This window comes from Micromys minutus (assembly GCF_963924665.1).
Source record: "Micromys minutus genome assembly, chromosome: 16".
Taxonomy (NCBI): Eukaryota; Metazoa; Chordata; class Mammalia; order Rodentia; family Muridae; genus Micromys; species Micromys minutus.
Genome location: NC_137985.1, coordinates 31,125,541 through 31,143,565, shown reverse-complemented (window position 1 = coordinate 31,143,565; position 18,025 = coordinate 31,125,541). Strand labels below are relative to the sequence as shown.

At 44.2% G+C, this 18,025-nt stretch overlaps 1 protein-coding gene across 1 annotated transcript in view; it reads right to left on the bottom strand.

Moving 5' to 3' along the window:
* The window catches only part of FEZ1 (fasciculation and elongation protein zeta 1), a 45,028-nt gene that overhangs the window by 19,953 nt on the left and 7,050 nt on the right, over positions 1–18,025 (bottom strand). Inside the window, exons 2-3 of the mRNA XM_080929884.1 lie at positions 13,605–13,960; positions 7,048–7,147 (exon numbers count right to left, since the gene is read on the bottom strand). Of these exons, the coding sequence (XP_080786010.1) occupies positions 7,048–7,147; positions 13,605–13,915 (411 nt within the window). The 5' untranslated portion in view covers positions 13,916–13,960. The remainder of the gene's footprint in view (positions 1–7,047; positions 7,148–13,604; positions 13,961–18,025) is intronic.

Here is an 18,025-nt window from a genome sequence, read left to right as displayed (position 1 = left end):
ACACATTCAATCACCTAACTACTTAAAAAGTTCCTTCCAGAAACCCAGCTAAAAACATACAGGGGCTGCCAAGAGGGATCCAGGAAACTCCTCCAGAGGGCCACCTCCCATGCACCATCCACTCTTTCTTGGTCTCTAAGAACTAACCTGCTGATTGCTCTGTCCTCCAGACACAGTCCTTCCTATTCTAACAGGAGACTCGGTTACGATTCCAGCTATGTAGTGTGGCCTCAAAATTTCCTTTAGCAGGTAACCCCTAACCATGCACATTTCCTCTATCTCTGCCTAAAACCAGGACATTGCCATTATTTAAAATAATAATGATGATGATGATGATAATAATAATAATACTGATGATGAAATGTATCTTGAATGCCATCTGTTCTCAACCCGGAGAAAGGGCACGGCAGGGAGGTGAGGGCACCACCAGAGGAGCCTGTGGGCAGATGGCAGCATCTATTTCTGCGGTGGAATCCATATGCTGTATCTCTGCCAAGTCTGCCACCTGTGGTAGCTGCTTGTTTCCACAGCTCCCCCACCGGGCAGAACAAAACTCCTGGGGGCCACACTTTGTTCCCAGCTACAGTCACAAGGCAGAACTTACCAAGGGTCAGGCAATCCCAGGGCAGAAAGGTGACTCTTGTTGGGAAATGGAGGGTTTTCCTTTCTGTTGGAATTACTTTTATAAGCCTCTGACAGTAACGTTTGCCCATAATTCAAATTCAGATATGACAGGTTGAAATTTAGGCTCTGAAAAGTACAACCTGTAGTTGGGTATGTAATTCAAAAGGCTAAGGAAGGCCAGACTGAGTTACACACTGAGATCATCTTTCAAAATAAAAACAAATAAATGATAGATTATGGATATAATCTCAGTGATAATTCCCTGGGCTCCATCCCCAGCAATAAAAAGATGACCAAGGACTGTAGTTCAGTTGAAGAACACTTGTCTAGCAAATGTAAATTGATCCTCAGCACTGAAAAAACAACAGCAAAAGGCCAGGTGTAGTGCCACCTGCCTGGAATCCCAGACAAGGATGCAGAAGATCAGGAGTTCAAAGTCATTCTCCTACTATTTCTATGGACACCGGGAGTTCAAGACCAAACACATGAAAAGCGAGTGCTTCCATTTTCCGAAACGTGGTTACTTTCTGTGCACTTACTTCACTAATTTAGCTTCGCACCTTTGATCCAGATCATCTCCCTCTGCTAGTTTCTCCCAGTGGGGTCGAGGCTCCTTGTGGTTATTCAACAGTAAATGGACCCCAGCTACAGCTGGAGTGAGGCACTCTAGAGTGTGACTCTCAAGCTGGAAGCTTAAAGGTCTTGGCCGAAATTGTTAGAGTAAGGAAGAGAGATTTGAAAGTCAATTACAGGCTTATGAAAGCAGTGTCACTGTTGCCGGTACAATAAGTATTCCTTTTCTAGGCTCTCAGAAATCCACCACGGAATAAAATAACATAAAACAAAACAAAACAAAGGGCCCAGAACACACAATACACCCCAAGAGAGTCCTGGCTCCTCCCATGTGTAGTTGCTATCCCTGCTTAATCTCTTGGCTTTCACTACATCCACCCAGACTGTCTCAGGCCTTCCTCTTCTCTGACTTTTGTTCTAACTCTTCTTCATCCTGCCTCACCCCGACCTGGTTCCATCAAGCCTGTGTTGTTTTCTCCATCCTCCAGAGCCTGCTTTGCCCAACTTTCTGTTACTTCTGAACAAACCCTTTCCCTTCACATTGGCCATCTACAGACTTTCCCGCTCAGAGCAAGGTGGTATTCTGAGCAAAAAGCTTAACTGAACAAGAGAGAGGGGTTTTGAAAAACAACAGCATTGAATACAACAGCATCCGGACACTCTTCATCATGTGACACAGACATCAAAGTCACTTCCTTGGCCCCTTGTGTGTCGATGACAAAGGTACCTGCTCAAAATGATCCACAAGCTTGTTACTTGTCCGTTTCTTTGTGGAGCAAACCTGACAATTATTTCCGCGATGTCAAAACGAATGAGGCTCTTATAAGGAAAAAAAAAAAAAAAACTACCCACCAAGGACCTTCTTCCTAGAATTAAGAAGACATGGATCCTGAGTGGGAATTGACCACGGGAGCTTCTCTTCCTCTTGCTCGGAGGAAAAGGTGTGTCAGGACCGCCACCAAGCAATATGAAGAGAAAGTAATGCTGAGCCTGCGACGCTTCAACCTGTTGTGCAGCAGTCTACGGAAGGCTCCAGAGACTATTGAGTCTTTATCTCTAATTCGGCATTTTGGAAGTGGAGCCAGGTAGATTGGGAGTTAAAAACTAGCCTGAGCTCCAAGAGATGCTGGCTCAGACATTTTCTCCTCTTGCTATAAATAAATAAATAGTATACATGCATCTGAAAAACCACAGAAGATCAGGCCTCTCCATGGCTTTAGGAGAAGCAGCATTAGACCCACCCCTCCTGCCACAGCAGGAACACATCTGGACAGAATCTATGAGGCATTTGTTTCCTGGATGCAGACAGTGTAAGGCTTTGGATGGGAAAGAAATGAGGGGAAAAAAAACAAATTCACTGAAAAGTATAAGAATACCAGAAGTGGTAATACAGAATTTTATTTGTTTGCTTCTGAGTTTTATTTGATTGGTTGATGTTGCAATTCTGAGATAAGGTCTATACATCCTGGAACTCACTCTGCTAGCCAAACTGGCCTTGAACTCACAGCCTTCTCTTGCCTCCACTTCCTGGATGCTGGGTTTGCAGTGCTAGAATAATCACTCTAAGAAAAGAAATTAAATGATCTTTCTTTTTCTTCTTTAAGAAAAATCATTTCATATTGCGGAGTATAAAATATAAATAAAAATAAAATATGTGATAAGAGCACAAGAATTGGAGGGGATAGATAAACTTTCAAGTTTCAGATTTAATCTGAAGAGGCAAAATATTTTTTCCTAAATACTCTATGATACCTGAGAATGTACAATGCGATCTCTGTGGGAAATGCTCTATAAAAATACCGAGAACATGACAGCACAGGCCTGTAGTTCCAGAGACCTGAGGAGAATTTAAAGTCTGAAGATAGCTTTGACAACTTAATGAGATTCCCCCCAATCCCTTCTCAGCAAGACAAAACAAAACCCCCAGTACTTCTGCTAGGGGCAGGTATATCTCTGTGAGTTCAAGGCTAGCCTAGTCTATATAGTAATTCCCAGCACAGCCAAAGCTACACAGTAAGACATTGTCTTAAGAACAGACAAAGGAGCAAGTGAAGAGTTGTAGGTAAAATTCCATTATAAGAACAAAATGGAATGCCAAAGACAAGTGGAAAAGGAAATTTTAAAAGCTGGAATACAGTGACATACATCTTTAGTCCCAGCCCTTGGGAGGCAGAGGCTGTCAGATCTCTGTGAGTTTGAGGCCAGTCTTGTCTACAAAGCAAGTTCCAAGACAGCCAGGGCTGTCTCAGGGTTGGGGTGGGTGTGGGGTTAGGAAGGGGAAGAAAGAAAGCTGGAGGGGGCTGGAGTAATGGTTCAGCAATTAACAGCACTGACTGCTCTTCCAGAGGACCCAGGTTTGGTTTTCAATAGCTACATTGTTGCTCACAATCACCTGTAACTTCAGTTCTAAGGGATCCAATACCTTCTGCTGGCCTCTGTGGGTGCCGAGCATGTTAAGTTGTACACAGACATACATCTAGGCATCCATATACATAAAATAAAATTAAACAGAAAGAAAGGAAGGAACAAAGGAAGAAGAAGGAAGGAAGAAAGGAAGGAACAAAGGAAGAAAAGGAAGGAAGGAAGGAAGGAAGGAAGGAAGGAAGGAAGGAAGGAAGGAAGGAAGGAAAACTGGAGAGATGTCTCAGTGTTTAGGAGCACTAGCTGCTCTTCCAGAGGACCCAGGTTCAATTCCAGGTACCCACATGGCAGCTGACAGACATCTACGATTCCATTTCCAGGGGATCTGATACTTTCTTTTGGCCTCTGCAGGCACCAGGCACTTAAGTAGGACACAGACAACCATGCAAGCAAAAAACAGCCATGTAAATAAGATACAAATAAATAACTCTTTAAAGGGTAAAAAGAAACTAAGAAAATAAATCAACTAAAAGGGAAAAAAAACAGAACTTTAGAGAAAAACCAAAAAAACCAAAAGTGCTCCCTAAAAGACTGATAGAAATGATAAGTCACAGACAGGAGAGAAAGAGCACAAGTTATCGCTAGCAGGAACAAGAAAGAAAACTCACAAACATTAATACAAAATGGAAAATCACAGAGCCGTAAGTCTGACTGCTCAGCAAAAGGCACTTATGGTCAAGCAGGATGACCTGAGATCAAACCCCGGAAACCACACAGTGGAAAAAGAGAACCAACTCTCTCAAGTTGTTCTCTGGCCTCCACACATGTACCACGTCATGCAACACACAAAATAAGTAAGTAAATTTAAAACTCAATTTTAAAAGATTATAGACAAATTCGTGGTTAATCCTTTCACTGATAAGATTGAATGGGGAAATTCCTTGAGATATGCGATTTACGACTCAAGGGGTCTGGGGAGATTGCTCAATGGGTGATATGATTTTCTGCAAAAGCGTGAGGACCCGAGTTCAAATCCCCAGCACCCATGAAAAAAAGTTGGGCATGGTGTGTGCATCTGTAATCTCAGTGATTACAGATATGAAATGGAGATGGTCCAGCCATCCATCCAATCTAGGTGAATCATGGCTCCAGGTCCAGTAAGAGACCTTGGCTCAAAAATTAATGTGAAGGCCAATAGAGGAAGATTCCTCACATGGGCCTCTAGTCTCTGTACATACACACCACACACACACACACACACACACACACACACACAGTAACCTACAGAAAAAAAGTCCAGGCCCAGGTGGTTTTATCAAACGTTTAAGGAGGAAACAATACCAATCTAACATTCTTTGGCTTTAGGTAACTATGAGACACTGTACACACATGTGCATCAAGAGAAAATGTACAACCAGGAGATCAAAGAGGACCTGAGACTCAGGCTCTGGTGTCACTGTTGAGTGGGGCTTGCAGTAAATCAAAGCCTCGAAGTCACTGTCTTGCCTGCCAATGAAGCCTGGAGGTCCTGAATATTCTGAATTGTTCATGATTAGAAAACCTAAAAACGATAAGCAGTCAGTTTTTCAACAAGTCAGCCAAATGCAGATCCCTTCCTGTGCTATTCTGAGCAGTAATCTGCAGATATAGTGCCCAATCAGAGACATCTGCTTCCTGTTCTTTTACTCAGGACCAATTCATGAGCTCCCCGGAAGATGTGATCTACCACTATATATCAACTCCCTGAAAATCATCATTTGCTGACTCCCCAGAGTGGAGCCAGCACTTCCTGTGTACAAAATTATCAAATGTTCTTCACAGGTGAAACTAGAAATTGAAACCGTCTTTTAATGTGAACAAAGCCATTAAATGATTTAACCTCTTGACCACTAAGTCGCCATTTCACCTAGAGGCTGGCTCAGTGTTTGTAATTCTCTACTCCTGCCCACCACCCCTCAATTTTTCCTGAAACTTTGACCTCCAAAACGACAAGGGGGGGTAGCACCTTGGCTGAGGTGATTAGATATTGCAGGTAGAACACTCATGAGTAGTATTAATTCTTTATAAAATAAGTCCAAGGGACATCATTTTGTCCCTTCTACCATGTGTGGACCTCAAAGAAAGTGCCACCTGTGAGCAGATATTATGCTCTCCCCAGAGTGAATCTGCTGACAACCTGATCTTAGACTCCCAGTCTTTAGAACTATGGGAAATAAATTTGTATTGCTTATAAGTCACACAGTCAGCAATACTTTGCTCTGCTGACTAAAATATCACTCATTGTACATATATAGTGAGTCCATGAGGAGCAATCTGGATCTTCCGAGAGACTATACAATCAGCTCAAAAGAAGTATCCAGTCCCCCTTCTTTAAAAGCTTTCTTTTTTAAGTGTGTGTGTGTGTGTGTGTGTGTGTGTGTGTGTGTGTGTGTGTGTATGAGTAAATGCCATTTGTAGGAGGGTGTCTTCAGATGTGAAAGAGGGTATCAGATCCCTTGGAGCTGGAGTCACAGGCAAGTGTAAGCCATCTGATAAGGGTGCTAGGAAAGACCTTGGGTCCTCTGCAACAGCATCTAACCACTGAACCATGTCTACAGCCCCATGGAAGTCCTAAGTAACCCTCAGCACTAGAAAAAGAAAGAAAGAAAGAAAGAAAGAAAGAAAGAAAGAAAGAAAGAAAGAAAGAAAGAAAGAAAGGAAGGAAGGAAGGAAGAAAGGAAGGAAGAAAGAAAGAAACTCAAAAGAAAACAGAGAAATATCTTCCTAACCAGAGTGTAGCCATTTAACCCGAGCCCTTGCGTTAACGGGCAAGCTGTAAGGTTCACCAGTGCTTGGTCAAAGCACTGCCTCTGATGGGACTGTGCTGTTCATTTTAGATGGCAAAACCTGATTCTTAAAAGAAGAATGTTTTTGTTCGTATGTCTGATGCGACTAGAGTCTCACTCTGTAGTCCAGGCTTGCTCAAATTTGTGGCAATCCTCCTCCCTCGGCTCCCAGAGTGCCCTGACTACAGGTGTGCCACCAGTATGCCTGGTTACCCGACTTTATTAAAAAGTTATTTGAAGAGAAGCCTGTGGTGGTCACTCTTCTCCAACTTATGCTGCAGGTCCTAACACACAGATCAGCAGTAGAAGACATCTGGGGGCTGGGTGTGTAGGCACTGGCACTGTGCGTAATATATACAAGGTCCTAGTTTCCAGCCTCAGTACCACAAAGAAGGAATAGGTAAAAGGGGAGAAGCCTGGGGAAGTGGGTATCCGTTCTTCCTCTTTTTTATGACAACTGGCTATCAGACACACTATCCATCTTCCTACCTTATGTTTCATCTTCCTCAACAGACCCACATCAGAGACATTGGGTCTGACGATGCTTGTTCCCGACAATGACTCTGAACTGCTGCTTTAGAAAGCTATTGAGTTGTCAGACATTTTTCTTGCTGGATTCCATATCTTCCCAATCCTGACTAAATAGGGGGCCCCAGAGAGGTACCTCAGTGTCAGAGCTGTTGCCATTCAGAGCTTCAATGTTTGGATCTCTCCAGTCTTCTGAGAGTGAAGGGATGTAATTGTCTGTCAGAGCATCCCAAACCCTGTAAACAAAGAAAAGTTCTCATTAGCACACATCTGCGGCCAGACCCCGCCTGGAGAAAGGAAGAGCTGGGCCAGGCAAGAGAGAGGCTGCTGTGTATGCCAGGCTGACGTCATCTGCCTTCCAGCATGCGGCAGCTGAAACACAGAATCAGAGGCATGTCCGGGAGAGAAAGCCATGGGCATGGGGCCCCGTCCAGGGGCATCAGAGAGAAGGGTTGTTGGTTTTGCTTAGAAATTAAAGCGCACCCCAACCATACAGTTTATTTCTGAGCCTCAGAAATATCCCCTTTCCTTTCTATAGTCTGAGAGAATCAAAGGGTAGAGGAAGGGACTGGGTAGAAACCCTAGCTGAGTCTCATTAAAATTGGATGACACATTTCGACTTCGGAGGCTTCTAATCATCTATCAGGAATCAGCTCCTTGATACCTAATGTAGGTAAAAATGACACCAATATTGTAACTGCTCACTTATTTCCCAAAATGCTCTAGGAGGCACACAGTGACACAGCCCTGCCTTCTTATGCAGAGTTTAAAAGGTGCAGTATTTCCATATGGATACCAAGGCAAGTGTCCAAAACAGGAAAAGAAGAAAAAGAAAAAGAAAAAAAGCCCGGCATGGTGACACCTTTAACCTCAGCAGCACTCAGGAGGCAAAGACAAGGATCTCTGAGTTTGACCCTAGTCTGTTCTACAAATTAAGTTCTAGAGCAGGTGGGAAGGCTTAAAAACAAAATCCGAAGTCACAATGTATCAGGAAGATGAGTGAGTTAGTAGGCACCACAGACAGTTGAAATCAGATACATAATAATAAGGTAGCTGTCATAAAATCAGGAATAGAATAAAAATATGTGGGCATATAAGAAAAGAGATTTTCCTGGAAAACAACATATATAGCTGGTAATTAAATTTAAAGCAAACTGGAGAATACAATTTATTAACAGAGAAGACATCTGTTTGAGATATTTTTCTGCCATACAAGAAAGCGCTTCAAGAGAACAAAGTTATCAAGTGTTCATGAGACAGCTTCTCAGCAGTGTGTATGTGAATGGATTCATCACGTGTGTACGTGTGTGTCTGTGTGTGTATGTGTGTGTGTGTGTGTGTGTGTGTGTGTGTGTGTGTATGTGTGCACGTGCTCTCGCCCGTGCGTGTGCATGTGTGTAAACTGGGGAATGGCTTTGGGTATCTTCTGTTCTTCATCACATTTTTGAGACAAAGTCTCTTGATGACCAAGCATTTTGACTAGGCTTGCAGGCTTTTGAGTCCCCATGACCCACCTGTCTCTGTCCCTTCAACACTAAGGTTCCAGATGAACCCTCCCCATGCATCGAGCTTTTTACATGGGCACTGGAAATCTAAACTCGGGTCTTCAAGCTCCTGCATCAAACACTTCATCCACTAAGCCATCTCACCAACCCCGGAGCCTGCCTCTTAAACCATGGATGATATTCCAATTACTGTCGGGCACTACTAAAGCTGTATAAATAATCCAGGTCCCACTGGAATTGTGAGACCAAGAAGAAAATATGACTTGCTAACTCAAAGAAAATGCTCCAACCACCACACCCGCTGGAAAGGTCATGGGCCTGTGCTTAAATCACTGTGTTACATTAGTGCTTTGGGAATGAACACCCTTTCAGCTGTGTCCGCACAGGAAATGCTGGAGAAGTGAGATTCAGCAAAGTCCAAAATAGGCTGTGTCTTTTGTTCCTGAAGGGAACTGGAATCTTAAGGGACTGCACGCCTTCCACTGGCCTCGAGACTGTGTAAGTCCTAAAAGTGACAGTGGAATCATTTAAACAATGTTTTTATGATGTGGGCCAAGAATTTGGAAGAGGATGCTGTTTGAGTGTGAGCAGCCCCCGTGGAGTGGACTGTACAAAGTCAAAGTCATGCACACATCTTGCAAGTAGGAAATAGGCAACTTACCATTGGGGCTACAACAGTCCTGATAAACACACACACACACACACACACACACACACACACACGTACACATACACCACTATACAACTAGACTGACAATATGATACTCAGCTCAAAGAGCTAATTTAATTTTAAGTTAGTAACAAATCCCATGATTGTCTTCAGTCAACCACTTTCCAGGTGCAATACTACAAAGCTCACATACACATGTTAATAGGTAACACGTATGTAGTTCATACCTCACATGTTAATAGGTAACACGTATATCGTTCATACCTTTCCCCACATTTATTCTTCTCTCAAATCTCAAATATGTAAATATAATAAACAGTATCTATTTGAGCCTCTAAGAAGACAATTGAATTTTTTTTCTTTCTTTGTTTTTTTTTTTTTGTTTGTTTTGTTTTGTTTGTTTTAAGGTGGAGTTTCTCAGTATAGACCTGGCTCTCCTGAAACTTGCTTTGTAGACCAGGCTAGCTCCAACTCACAGAGATCTACCTGCCTCTGCCTCCCAAGAGCTAGGATTAAAAGTTCGTGCCACCACCGCCTAACTAGAAAACATTTACTTATCTCCCATTTAAAGTATATTTAGTGATGTCTTATTTGTTGTGTAGACTTTGATTTTAACATCATCTTTAGCTCATAATTTCTATCTGAAGAATGGGAAGCAACCACTGCTCCCAAATGCTTTGACTTCTGTAGAGTATAGCAAGGGCTAAGAACCACCCCAGTGAATGGGAGGTGGTTGAGAGCTGCCATTCCTATTTTTAGTTTGCTTTGGTTTGGTTCTCCACTCCTGGTACATGGTAGCTTTAAAAAGTTTCTAAAGTCTAGGCCCATCTTTTATAACAAGGAAAAGGAGTCACCTCATGTACATAAAGAAGAAATTCTGGGCCAGCAGTGAGGGTGTGAACCTGTAATCCCAAAACTCAGGTGGCTGAGGCAGAAGGATCCAGGCCAATCTGATGTACATAGCAAACAAGATCCTGTTTCAATACATAGAAGGGCAAGGAGATGAGGAGAGGAAGAAGGAGAGCAAACGATGGGGAGGGGAGAATGAAAAGAGGAAGGGGAAGAAGGAGGAAAGCTGATTATGAAACATTTTCTGAATTCAAAACCAGATAGATAGATAGATAGATAGATAGAGAGAGAGAGAGAGAGAGAGAGAGAGAGAGAGAGATAGATAGACAGACAGACAGATAGAAAATATACCATTTAAATCTGGCTTTCACTTTAAATTATGTTTAAATACAATGTCTCTTATTAACAGACTGTCCTGGAACTGAATATGTAGCCCAGACTGACCTTGAATTTGCCATCCCCTGGCCTCTCCCTCCAAAGAGCAACCATTACAGTGTGTGCCACCATATCCAGGCAGCTTCCCTTTAATGCAAGAATTTTCACACCTCGAATCAGAGTTCCACTGTCCAGACCTCAGGAATGAAGACTTTCAGGTAACTGCTGCATTTCCTCCATGGTTTGTGCTTTCTTAAAGACGCTCATTTAGCCATGAATCCCTTTGTTTTAGTTTGGGCTTCAGTTCTTTCCCTCTAACACTTTATCTTAAAATACTTCCAACGTATTTGTGGATAAAAATCCGTCTCCCTACTGAACCTGAGGAGGTTATCACGGGAACACTAAGGGAGATTCACAGCCAGATTAGAATTTGAGTCATCCTTTTTCTTTGCTTAGTCACAATTCAACAGCCAAAAGATCTGGATACTGTCTACAAAACAAAGTATGCAATGTGATTCTGGTTTCCATCTTGATTCTCAGAGGCCCTAGGTGCACCAAATGCTTAGAAAGTACAGTGTCCAGTTTTCTCTTCCTCTCCTTCTACTCCCCACATCTCCCTCTACCTCTAGCTCAGCAATTAGCCAACCCCGGGTCTCTTAGCTGAGGCATCAAAGAGGCAGTCAAGGCAGAAAAAAATGCCTGCAGAGAAGCCCGAGGATCCCATGTGGTGGTAATTAATGCTGTGCAGACTCTGCTAGTGTGCCAGCAGGGAATGAGAAGCTGCTCACTGGGCTTTCACTTTTCACGGGCGGAGGGAGAGTTCTGGTGCAAAGCAATGGGTTGGAAGCAATACTGTAGAAACCAGACTTGTTTTAAAACACTGTTTTCAGAACATCTCCTGGGTGAGGAAAGAAATCAGACTCCCAGTAAGCCCTTAGCCCTGCTTCGTCAAGAATGAGCTCTAGAGGTTCCAAAAATGAGGATCCAGGCAATCTCCTAGAGTTAAGTGACTTGATCAAGGTCACACAGTGTCAAGATTAGAATTCTTAGTCTCTGGGTTTCCAGTTCGTTTCCTGGTGCTTTAAAAAGTAAAAAACGTACCCTATCTAATAAAGGCCAACAGCCTTCCTCCTTCTTACTCACAGAAGTTCAGTGAAATTTAACTGGCCCAGAATTTTCAAAGAACCAGTTGCAAACATTAAAACTGAATTGAGATTCAAAGCCTACCATTATAGCTCTGGTCACCAGAGTGATAAAGCATGCTTATGATCCCAAGCTAACATTAATTAAAGGGAGAAGAGTGGCCTAGAAAGACAATGCTTGGGCCTACATTTATTATTTTTTTATTACTCAAGCGGCTCAGTCAACTAGTATATATTTCATTTTATAACACAATGAAGGGGGTGGGTTCTGGAGAGATGGCTCCGTGGTTAAGAGCACTGACTGCTCTCCCAGAGGTCCTGAGTTCAAGTCCCAGCAACCACATGGTGGCTCACAACCATCTGTAATGGGATTGGATGCCCTCTTCTGGTGTGTCTGAAGACAGCTACAGTGTGCTTATATATAAATGAATATTTAAAAACAAACAGACAAAAAGTGAACAAGACAGACCATGTACGTTCCTCATGTATTTTCTGAGGGCAGCACTATCTATTTTCAAATCATCACACGAGCCTTTCCCCATCAGGAGCCTCTGGAATGGATTTCTTACCTGATTATTGCACATGGTTCTCTCTATTCTATTCAAGTCCACAAACAAAGGAGAGGGACCTGGGAAGTAGATCAGAGGTAGCATGGCTGCCTAGCATGTGCAGAGCCCCCTAGCTTAGACACTTGCATGAGTGGGAGGAATGGAGCACAGCTGGTCCTAATAAACATTTTTGTGTGATTTCTAAAGAAGAATTGATGCATATTTTATCTATACACGAATTCAAGCATTTTTGTAATAAGTCTCTAAATAGTTTAAATACTTCTTTTTTGAGACTAGATCTTATGTATTTCACTTGGCCTTAAACAGGTCTTATGTAGCTGAAGATGACCCTAAACTTCTGACCCTCCTGCATCTACCTCCCCAGTGCTGGGATTACAACCGGGAACCACAATACCCAGTTCACTTGGTGCTGGGGATGAAAACCAGGGCTTCATGTGGGTTAGGCAAGCACTCCATCAACAGAGCCAAGTTCCCAGCCTTAAAACGTTGCTCTTTATGGAACAACTGCTTCTCATCCTAGGCTCCCTCTCCTCAGGTGATGCTTCTCGCTGATTCTTTTCCTTCATAGGTGTTAGGGAAAGACGGCTAATGAGCAACACCGGAAATATGCTCAAGACTCGAAAAACACACCACCTAGTTTCAACTTCCTCTGTGCAGGTCTCTCATTTCCTTTGTGAACTTCCGGGTCTGAGATTTATAAACAATTTTGAGATTTGTAATTCTGGAAAGTGAGTGTTTCTTGAGGAACACTGTCCAGTTTATGATTAGCCCATCACAGCTAATTAATTCTATTCTGGTCCTTGTTTTGAATATCTGGAAAAGTTACCACAGAGAAGAAAGACTGCAGGATTGTTCAGTGGATAAAAGTGCCGCCCACCAACCCTGGGAGTTGGACTGGAGTTCAACCCCTGGGACCCACATGATAGAATGAAACAGTTGTCCTCCAACCTCCACGCATGCACGGTGACCTGTGTCTGCCCATGCATATATACAAATATATATATATAAACATTAAAGATGTAAAAAGACAAAGAGGGGCTGGAGAGAAGGCTCAGCCATCAAAAGAACTAGTTGATCTTCAGAAGAACCTGGTTCAAATCCCAGCATCCACCTGGTGGCCCACAACCATCTATAATTCCAGTTCCAAGGGACCTCACATTCTATTCTGGCCATTATGGTCATAAAGCACATGTGTGATACAAATATATAGATGCAGACCACACACCCATCCACAAAAAATAAAAAAATAAATAAATATTTCCAAAAAAAGAAAAAAAGACGGGGGGGGGGGAGGAAGGCGGGAGCAGAAGCTACAGCCCCACATTTTCTTGTTCTTAAAATTCTATTTTGTGTTTAGGAAAACCTAAATCCTTCATTCCTCTAAATTTCTAATTCAAGAAACCTTTCTCCAGCTGACTACAGAGGGACATCTAGAGAATGATGTCAGCTGTCATCAAGGTACTGTCTCTGACTCAAGGTTAACACAAGGACATTAGTCTGATCCATGTAAACTCTAGGTCTAGGCCAAGAAGCCCGACTATGGATTCGGTCTGGTGCAGATGAGGATAGCTAAGGCTTCTTACTCCTCATCCCGAAGAGTCTCCTCCTCCTCCTGGATCTGCAGCTGGTTCTTCACTGGAGCCAGGTTCTCGGTCTTGGTATTGTAGTTCCGAAAGCAGACATTGAGCTTCTCATCAAATTCATTCACGAGGTCCTCCATGGACTTGAAGCTGATTATTTCAGAAGAAAAATTCTCAAGCTCAGAGAGGGAAGGGTCCTCCAGGTGGTGAGGAGATGTGCCGTAGAGACACTGTGGCTTTTCCTCTGGGTCCTCAGTGCAACAGGGCCTGATGTCTTCAAACTCTTCATCCAGACTCACCAGTGGGGCCTCCATCCTGGCACCTCAGTACAATGATGACAACTGTCAAGATCTGTTTCCCTGCAAGAAATAAACAAGGCTGTGTGAGTTTGGTCTGGGCTTTTGTGCCAGTTCTGCAGAGCAGTCAGATCACATCTTCCATTACTCTACGTCCCTTGGAAAACAAAGACTCTTTCTCTCCCATGCAAAACTAGATTTAAAAAAAAGTTTCTGAAAGCAGAAGGGGAAGTGTTTGATAAGAGGGAAGGGACCAGTAGGAGGGTGACAGGGGACATGGAAAGGTAAAGGAGGGTCATTGTGATCAAAGCACGTGACATAAACTGTGAAAAGATCATAAGGAAGCACAGTTATCATTTCATATCATTAATACACACTAATAAAATGTGTCTAACAAAACAAGAGGCATATCGTGGGCTGGAGAGATGGCTCAGAGGTAAAGTGTTTGCTGCACAAGCATGAAGACCAGAGCTCAGGTCCTCAGCAGCCACATAAAGTTGGATTATAGCAGTGTATGTCTAACCCCAGTGCTTTGGGGTGGTGATAGGCAGATGACTCACAGGCTATACAGCCTAGCTGAAATGACAAGCCTCAGGTTCAGTGAGAGACACTGCTTCATAAAATAAGAGGGGTTCCCTTGAGTGCCGTCAGTGTATTTCTGATCTATATCGTTGCTTTGCTTTGAACAAAGTTTCCTCATTTCCTCGGTGGGGGGTTGGGGCGGGACACAAAACAGCAAGGTGAAGGAACAATTGAGGAAGCCATGTAGACATCAACCTTGGTTCTCCACATGCACCTACATCGGTAAGCACACCTACCTACACACACGCACACAAGGAAATCCCACACATCACCAGCGGCAGGACCACCATCACCACAACCAGCATCAGCAGCATCAGCAACAACAACAGCAAATTATTTTTTAACTGAAGTAGCTGTGGCCTCTGAAGTTGCTTACTACAGTGCTTACTTGAGTAGCTCAAATATCACTGCATATTTTCATAAGATGAGCAACGGAACAGAGTGAACTCTGGGGCTGTCCAAAAAGCAGCAATGAAATACGCAGTTCCCAAGCCAGGAGGAAACCCAGGTTTGCATTCTTCTATCCCTATCAGCTATGACCATAAACAGATTACTTAACTTCTCCTTTTTCAAGCCAGTAAAAACACTAGGATCTACCTCGGAGGTTTGTTAAAAGACTAAAGGAGTAAACGTAGCTCAAAAAAGTGCCTGGAAGATGATTAATGCCAATGTTATTCAACATTCTCTCTTATTACTATTACTCACAGGTCCACACTCTTTACCATGTGCTCCAAAAGTCTAGGGTGGTGGTGAGGCTGTCGTTGTTCCTCCTCCTGTTTGTCCTCCTCCTTCCCTTCCTCCCCTCCTCCTGTTCCTCCTCCTCCCCCCTTCCTCCTCCTCCCTTCCTCCCCTCCTCCTGTTTGTCCTCCTCCTTCCCTTCCCTCCTCCTGTTCCTCCTCCTCCCTTCCTCCTCTCCCTTTCTCCCCTCCTCCTGTTCCTCCTCCTCCCTTCCTCCTCTCCCTTCCTCCCCTCCTCCTGTTCCTCCTCCTCCCTTCCTCCTCTCCCTTCCTCCCCTCCTCCTGTTCCTCCTCTTCCCTTTCTCCTCTACCTTTCTCCCCTCCTCCTGTTCCTCCTCCTCCCTTCCTCCTCTCCCTTCCTCCCCTCCTCCTGTTCCTCCTCCTCCCTTCCTCCTCTCCCTTCCTCCCCTCCTCCTGTTCCTCCTCTTCCCTTTCTCCTCTACCTTCCTCCCCTCCTCCTGTTCCTCCTCCTCCCTTCCTCCTCTCCCTTCCTCCCCTCCTCCTGTTCCTCCTCCTCCCTTCCTCCTCCTCCCTTCCTCCCCTCCTCCTGTTCCTCCTCTTCCCTTTCTCCTCTACCTTCCTCCCCTCCTCCTGTTCCTCCTCCTCCCTTCCTCCTCCTCCCTTCCTCCCCTCCTCCTATTTGTTCTCCTCCTTCCCTTCCCTCCTCCTGTTCCTCCTCCTCCCTTCCTCCTCTCCCTTTCTCCCCTCCTCCTGTTCCTCCTCCTCCCTTCCTCCTCTCCCTTCCTCCCCTCCTCCTGTTCCTCCTCTTCCCTTCCTCCTCTCCCTTCCTCCCCTCCTCCTGTTCCTCCTCTTCCCTTTCTCCTCTACCTTCCTCCCCTCCTCCTGTTCCTCCTCCTCCCTTCCTCCTCCTCTCTTCCTCCCCTCCTCCCTTCCTCCTCCTCCCTTCCTCCCCTCCTCCTGTTTGTCCTCCTCCTTCCCTTCCCTCCTCCTGTTCCTCCTCCTCCCTTCCTCCTCTCCCTTCCTCCCCTCCTCCTGTTCCTCCTCCTCCCTTCCTCCTCCTCCCTTCCTCCCCTCCTCCTGTTCCTCCTCCTCCCTTCCTCCTCCTCCCTTCCTCCCCTCCTCCTGTTCCCCCTCCTCCCTTCCTCCTCCTCCCTTCCTCCCCTACTCCTGTTCCTCCTCCTCCTTTCCTTCCCTCCTCCTGTTCCTCCTCCTCCTTCCCTCCTTCTCTTCCTTCCCCCCTTCTCCTCAGGCCCCCATCATCATCCTCTCTTCTTCCTCCTCTTTCTCTTCCTCTCCTCCTCCTCTTCCTCCTCTTCCTTCTCTTCCTCTCTTTCTCTTCTTCTTCCTTCCCCCTTCCTCTTCCCCTCCTCCTCACTTTCCCTCCTCTTTTTCTATACTGGGATTACAGCTTGTACTATTATGTTACCAGACATAGTTTAGACAATGTTCGGTTTTCACAACTCCTTATATCAAAACCCAACTTGACCTAACCTTGTTTGACAATGAAACCTAACATGAATACATAAAGCTGCTTATGGTCTCAATTCATCCCATAAAAAGTGTTTTGCTGAAGAAATATCAATTTGTGGCAGAACACAAGGTTAGAATTACACAAGACCCTAGGTTCCATCCTTAACACCAAAAAGAAAAAAGAAGAGGAAAGAAAGAAAGCGAGCTATTTACCTAAGAGCATAGAGGATCTCAGGCAGAATATACAGTTACTCCCATGAAAAACTGGAATTAATATAAATTCTGAAACAGGCCTGGCCCCATGGATTAAGGAAAGGGATCTTGGATCTAGACATTATTGCCCTCATTAATAAATCCTAAAATTGAATAAAATACCCACAGCAACTTTACAGCCCAACACAGTAGTGCTTGGACCTGAAGTAGTCACAGTTACTCAAGACACAGGATATCTTGAACCCAGAAACTTGAGGCTAGCCTGTGATCTATGATCTTCTAAGAAATAAAGGCCTGGGGATATGGATCAATGAAAAAGCTCTTACCTAATATGTGAGGATCCCTGAGGATGATCCCTAGCATCATTCCACCCACTTTAAAAAATCTACACAAAATAGAGCTAAGCTTTTGGTCAGGAATGGTTAATCACACATACAATTCTAGCATTTGGGAATCTGAGGCAGGAAGCCTGTTTCAAGTTCCAGGCCAATCTGGAAAGCAAGAGTGAGAGATGCCCTGTTTCAAGGAGCAAGGAGAGAGCAGAGGGGGATAGACTAAACCCATGTACTCCAAAGGCCAGTACATATCCATCTTGGATGTTGCATGCTGGGTACACACTTAGACATCCTTCTAAATCCTAACAGCTCTGTGACTCCTACACACTCATCCAGCCCTCTTATAATTTTCTTCAACTATGATTTCTGCTTCAGCTCCCACATCTAGGGCCCTTCCCAACTGTCATGGAAATTCCTTGAAGGCACAGATGTCCTCTGGATATCCTCCATGTTTCTAGTACACTGACTGCCCTGGGGCCAGGCAATTGATCAATGTGTACTCATTGAGAAATGATCTTCTGCCCCATATACAGTTTCTGTCACCCTCTGGCACTTGCCTTCCTGGTAACTAGAAAGTTAGCTCAGCTTTTCTCTTCTGGTTTGTGTGATTCCTGATCAATTATATGTAAACTGGAGCCATATCCAACAGATATGAAAGTCATGAGGTTTGTCCAGTGAATCCTCACTCCCTACCTCTACCTACAAAACTAAACTCAAAACAAGGCAGAGGGCATGCTGGATGAGAACGGGTTCTTACTGGGATGTTGCTGAAATGAAGTCAGTTACCACGGCATCAAAATACACCCTGAGCATTTAAGGTTTGCAAAGGC